The 6768-nt window shown below is 42.2% G+C and overlaps 1 protein-coding gene across 1 annotated transcript; it reads left to right on the top strand.

The window, feature by feature from the left end:
- Nucleotides 1-1500: 1500 nt before the first annotated feature.
- Nucleotides 1501-4504, top strand: LOC122435320. Its single transcript, XM_043459413.1, has 3 exons — nt 1501-2403; nt 3301-3502; nt 4294-4504. Exons 1-2 carry the CDS (start codon nt 1794-1796, stop codon nt 3495-3497), a joined length of 807 nt encoding a protein of 268 aa, XP_043315348.1. The 5' UTR covers nt 1501-1793; the 3' UTR covers nt 3498-3502; nt 4294-4504.
- Nucleotides 4505-6768: the final 2264 nt, after the last annotated feature.

Below are 6768 nucleotides of genomic sequence, written 5' to 3'. Positions count from 1 at the left end.
TAAAACAAAACAAGGCCGATATAAGGGGTGAAATCTATAATGCATAAGTTCTATGTAGGGAAGGGTTGATTATCTTCACTGTGTCTCCTACTAAAGGTCATAACTCCCAAATACCATCATCTGGGGGATGGAGTGGGTAAACATTTAAATATATGAATTTGGGAGGGGGTGTCACTGTTTAGTGTAGAGCAGGTGATTAGCTCAGTCATGAAAAGAAGTCTCTCTTCATTTCTTGGAGCCTTGAAGTGAATTGGGGAGCCCTGATGAATCCCTTTTCAGCTCCTATTTTTACTCCTTCCACTCTCCATTCTCCATTCTTGAGGCATCCATGTCAACTTGTATGTTCTTTTCTAAGTAGCTTTAGCAACATTAAAACCTCCAAATTCTCCTTCTGTCTCTCACAGGAGGTTTAAACAGTTGCTCATATGTGATCTATACACTTTATCATTTTTTCCTTAATACATATATGTGTGTGTGTGTGTGTGTGTGTGTGTGTGTATGTATGTATGTATGTATGTATGTATATTATTGACATATAGTTGACTTACAAAGTTTCAGGTGCACAGCAAGGTGATTCAGTTATACCTATACACATATATTATTTTTCAGTTTATTTTCCATTATAGGTATTTCAAGAGATTGACAAAGGAACTACAGTTCTCAGTGTTATATAGTAAAACTTTGTTGGTTGTTGCACATCTTTTTTAAAAATTAGAAATCTAGCATTCTATTCATACTAAGTCAAACAAGTGGAATCAATCTGTCATAAATTTTTTAGTTAGGCAAACATTAATAAGTTTTCTAAAATATATATTATACATACTAGTGAGTAACTATTATTCACTTAATACCATTGTACCATGATTGGGTAACAGAAAAGTAATAGAATTCTATATCACCAAAGCTACCATTTAATAGAAAAACCTGTAATCACTTTTTAAAATCCTGACACATATCAGAATTATCTTAGAATTTTTTGAAAAAATGCCAAGGTATTGCTTTTATTCTCCAAAGCTACAGATATGTTGCTCATGAGCAGCCATGCTTAAAATCAACTGGACCATAATGATGATCTTTTAGTTTTATCTAGTTTGTTTCATTTTTTTTTCTACTTCCTACTTGGTGTTCCTGTTTAGTTTAGTTTATGTTTTCCAATTTCTCCATCTCTTTCTTTTGATGTTCTTTCTCAAGCCTTTATTAACTTTTTAAAATAAGTGTATCTCTGAGGACCTGAGCTGACACAAGGTGGCAACTGGGGACCACACCCAGCTTCTCATACCCCAGGGTGCCGCCCTATAGGGACATTGTGGTTTTGTTTTTGCAATGGTGCAATGTAAAGGAAGGGACTCTTGTGGGCTCAAAGTATGACCTGGGGCTGGAAGGCTTCCCTGCAGTCTCAAAGCCTTGATCACTCATTGGACGGCAGTCATGCCAACCCTTGCCTCCTGGCAAATGAGCTTAGAGCTGGCGTTGGAGGAAGTGGTCCCCGGTTGACCCTCCCAGCTCCACCTACCGCCGCCAGCCCATCAGGGTCTTTCCCGCCTGTCCAGCCATCTCAGCCTCGGCCTGGTGGGCCGGTCTGCGGGCCGCCCTCTTGAAGTTCCTGTTGTGCGGCCTACACCAGCAACTCGCAGACTCCTGTTCCCTGTGCAGCCATCGTCTCTGCCGTCCCCACCCCCACCCTGCGGTCCCACTGCCAACAGCGTCTCCTCAGCGCGACACAGCCCGCCGGCCGCCATCTTCCCCGCAGACGTCACTGCAGGCGCATCACTGTCTGGCGCGTCTGTCCTGCCATGTCTGCCACAGAGGAGCACGACTGGATCCCAGGTGGCCAGGATAGAGCTGGTGGCGGGGCGGGCCGCGACCCCAGTCTCCTTGGGGTCCAGGCATCCGCTTGGGAGGGGCTGGAAGGAGTCGAGGAGGCCACGGCTCTTCTGGCCTCCTTGGAGGTCTCCAGAGCCCTTCCCGGGGAGCAGGGTTGGCCACAGGCCACAGTGGAAGAGAAATGTGATAGAGAGCTGTTAGAGGAGGAGGAGATGGAGGAAGATGTAGAGGAGATGGAGGAGGACGAGGAAGAGGGTGAGGCTGATTTCGAGTTGGAGGACGTGGAGGAGGAGGAGCACCTGTCGGGAGAGGTCGAGGAGGAGGAGGACGAGAAGGAGCAGGAGGGTGCGGCAGTGGTTACAGGCCTTGGGTTCTCTGCGGAGAGCTTTGGGCCCCTGTTCTGGAGTCAGGTCAACTCCTTTCTACGCAATTTACATAACAACAAACATGTCCTGTTCCGGCCTCACGCTGAGTGCCTGATGGTCAGGGGCTGCTCCCAGCCACTCTCCGACCCTGGAGAAGGTCCCGTGCCTCCTCAGGAGCAGGAAGACCTGGGAGAGGGAGGCAAAGTCTTGCAGGGTGAGTACCCAGTGGAGGGCGCTTCACCCTGGGAGCTGCGGGATCCTGCAGAGGGGGTTGTATCCTAGAAGGCAGGGGAACCGGCGGTGGAGGCCGAGTTCTGGGCGAGGGAGTCCTGACTGCTGCCTCTGAGACTGGGAGTTTGAGGCCTGTGGTCCCGGAGGGGCCGAGGCGGGCAAGTGGTGGCTAAGCCTTCAGGCCCTTGTGGGGCCATTGAGCTCAAAGGCAGGTCTCTGGCAGTCAAGCAGACGGTCAAAGCTCTCAAAAACCTCCGGGCACAATTGGCACAAGTGGAAGGGCAATTCTATAGACCTTCATGGTCTCGAGAAAAAGCATGCTGCCGTCAACCGACCTAGAGGCAAACAAGTGGCATCCCTCCCTTTTGGTCAACGGCTTTAAAAAATGTGAATGTTCTCGGTAGGAGGATCTCAGAAAATGATGACGTAGCACAGGGGCACTTTTCAGCGGTTGAGGAAATCTGTGAGTGTCCCCATAGAATTTTTTTTTTTATAGCCTTACTTGAATGTGGGCTGTTTATTTTTTTTTTTCATTTATTTTTATTAGTTGGAGGCTAGTTACTTTACAATATTGTAGTGGTTTTTGCCATACATTGACATGAATCAGCCATTTGTCTTTAAATCAAAAGAACATTTTTTCCATTGAGGTTCCGACAAACACATACAAAATGGTATCAGTATCAAATGATTCGGATCCCTTCTCCAAAGGGGCCAGAAACAATCAGATCTGTGTGAGATCTACTGGAAAGAGGGGAAAAACGTTTGTGAAAATTGTCAAGCGGCAGACATGGGGGTGGGGGCTAGAAATGTATCAAACGGTAGAAACATGCCCAGCTATTATTTGTTTTTTCTTTTATTAAACATAGTTCTCTTCTCTCAGGCCTAGACTCTGCTGCTGATTTTAAATTGGGATATTTTCCCTGCCAACTTTTGACGCCAAAGTCTGCATCATTCTGCCCTAATGATGAGGGTGAGTATCAGTATGAAAACGCTGATGAAGAGGAAGAGGATAGAAATGAAAAACCTGAAGAAGGACTCGAAATGGATGTGGTCTCAGCAAAGGGCAGCTCTGGATAATACAGGTATTATTGTATAGGCTTTAGTATGACATAATCATTCCTGACACATACCTGTTACTAACAGCTTTATATTTTTTAATTTTTCTTCTGTAAAGTAAATAAGAAAATTGTTGAAATTTAATTTTGGAAACAAAATAGTTTATTGTTAATAATGTATTCTAGATAATGTAGGAGACAGTATGTTCTGAAATGTATTTCATTTATAGCCATGAGACCTTTGTTCTGTAGCTTTAAGACTACTACAGATGGGAAATTTATCAGACCTGGAAATAGAGACCAGTGCTTCTTTAAGGAATCGTCACCAGAAGCAGCAGCTAAAGTGACTAGGCCATGCATTAGCTGTGTCATCATCTCCTGGTCACAGAATTGTAGTCTCTTGTGCTGACAATGACTTTGAGAAAGTGGTTCCTTACAAAGTAGTAAGACGTTAAGGGTTTCAAGAGAACTGCATTTCAGGATTAATTCACATATATTAGTTCAATTTAGATTTTTTATTCAAAAGAAAAGAAAATCAGTCATAGTAATATTATTGGTTATCAATCACAGAGTGGCCTTTCATGGAAAAAAAAACCAACCAACAAATAAGCATTTATAGTGGTGGGCAAGAGGGAGATAAGGTTGGTGTGATGAAATGACGTGCACCCTGATCAGCAAGGGTCTGGCTTACAAGAAGAAAACATTTTGCTTTCTCCTCATTGAGAAAATAGAAGTACATAGTATTGACTCATATTTAGAAAGTCACTGGAGCATGTTATTGGGGTACAATTGTTAATTGACTCTTATTCATCCTACAGTGGGAAGGCATAGAAAGAAGCAGACAGCAAAAGAAAAGATGAATATTTTCTTCATGGATATTCTTGTTTTTATTAGCCTAAAATACTAATTTTGCTTCAAAGTTTCAACACCCCAAAATGATATTAACTACTGACATCTGACTTTACTCTTACCTTTTACAGATAATTTGATAGTATTGTTCACATTGGAAATAAAAGCTTGTTTTAAATTAATAAGCTGTAGTGTTTTTTTTCACATAAATAACACTGACTCAAATCTATCATTGTTCTATTTATTTTGGCCCACCTTACTGTCACTGAAAGGGATTTCTTTCAGCTATTTGTCAAGTCTGTTTTAAATCCTTTTATTGCAACCCCAAATAAATTAAAATATAGGGTTGTAAATAATTTGTGTGATGGTGCCCTAGTCTTCTACTATATTTTATTGAAAGAAACTGATGGATGACCTAGCTTACCTGGACCAGCAGCATCAGCATCACCTGGGAACTTGTTTGCAATGCACATTCTCAGACCCTGCTCCAGACCTACTGAGTTTGAAATTCTGAAGGTAGGCTGCTAGCCATCAGGGTTTTACAGTCCTTCAGGTGCTACTGAAGCACACTGAAGTTTCAGAATCACTGCTTTAGAGCAATGGGGGAAAGGTTTACTACACCCACTGCAGGATCATCCTTAATTCACTGACTTGGTACTGTTGCAGGTAAACTAAACAGGGTGGTAAGATCTGGACTTAGGAAGACACTAGAATTCTCAGGGGCTTGAGACACAAAGAACTCTGGGAGGGGTGTGTTAGTGTCCTAAGGTTACTGTAACAAATTGCCACAAACCAGATGGCTTAAAACAACAGAAATACATTATCTCACAGTTCTGGAGGCCAGAAGTCTGAGGTCAAGGTATCGGCAAGGTTGGTCCCTTCCAGAAGCTCTGAGGGAGAATCTGTTTCACGCCTCTCTCCTAATTTCTGGTGGTTGCTGTCCATTGTTGGCATCACTTGCCTTGTAAATACATGATTCCAGTCTCCATCGTCACATAGCATTTTCCCCTGTCTGTTTCTGTGTCCTTTCTCTTCTCATAAGAATACCAATACCAGTCATACTGAATTAAGGGCCCACCCTAATCCAGTATGACCTCATCTTAACTTTATTATACCTCGCAAATACCCTACTTCCAAATAAGGTCACATTTACAGGTTCAAGGGGTAAAAAAACTTGAACATATCTTTTCAGGGGGATAAAATTCAGCTTATGACAAGGGGCAAAGATTCAGGGGTGGAAGTGACAAATAGATAAAACCTACTTCCAAAAGGATAAAGGCATCATGATACCATGCATATATGAAGTTTAAAAACATGCAACAATTCTTCTATTGATTATAGGTTCATATATTTGTAGTAAAAAGTATACATAGGAGTGATGCATGCATATGTAGCATGCATAAAGGTGTGTATGAAAACAATAAAGTTTCTAAGACAGTGTTTAAATCTCATGGAAGAGAGGGAGAATTCAACTGGGGAGAGGTATATTGGGTTTAAATTTTATTTGTAATCTTTTGTTTCTTAAGATGCGTGATGCTTGCCTGGGTGTTGTAATCTCTGTACCTTTGTCTAGGTCTGAAATATGTCCTCCTTTAAAGAAAATTGAAAGAATAAATGGGCCTGATATCTGGAACTTATTGAAGGAAAAATGTAAAGTGGTATTTGAGCAGAGTAGAAGATCAGAGAAGGAGAGTATCAGGGGTTTGAGGGTAGAAGGCCTTATTTCTATGTTTAGTTAAGGCCACTTGAATGCTCGCTAGTTAGCAGCAACACCTTTTCCTATTTTCTGTGCTAGTTCATCTCATATCCTCGAGTATATTAACATTATTTATGAGTGTATCTCCCTGAAAGTGTGAGCTTCTGAATAGTTGAGAAGTTAAAGGCTTCTATTCATCTATCCTAAAGCATTGTGTTTCTTCTTCATGGGTGCTTGATAAAGGTCTGTTAAAGTGAAGTTAGTATAAGGTATCCACAACCCTTTTCCATATCTCTGGTTTTGATATTTACAAATGTATTATCACATAGTAACACAGAGTATTCCTTACGGCTAGAACAAAGAAAAAAGGCACAAGGCCTTTTGTCACTGTTGTTTAGTGAAAGAACAGTCCGAATAGAAATTTATCCTTGTAGTGTCACTTCAGATTGGTTCTGTTTGGTTCATGCCATGCTAGGGGTGTGTGTGTGTGTGTGTGTGTGTGTGTGTGTGTGTGTGTGTGTATTTCTGTGTTAATATAGTTAATGTAATTCAGTCGTGTCTGACTTTGCAACCCTGTGGACTGCAGGCCACCAGGTTCCTCTGTCCATAGAATTATCCCAGTGAGAACACTGGGGTGGGTTGACATTTCCTCCTCCAGGGGATCTTCCTGACCCAGATATTGAACCTGCATCTCCCACATCTCCTGCACTGCAGGTGATTCTTTAGCACTGAGTCCCCCATGTATTAA

This window comes from Cervus canadensis, chromosome X, assembly GCF_019320065.1.
Source record: "Cervus canadensis isolate Bull #8, Minnesota chromosome X, ASM1932006v1, whole genome shotgun sequence".
NCBI lineage: Eukaryota > Metazoa > Chordata > Mammalia > Artiodactyla > Cervidae > Cervus > Cervus canadensis.
Note: the sequence above shows the minus strand (reverse complement) of the source record. Positions and strands in the feature narration are given on the sequence as shown.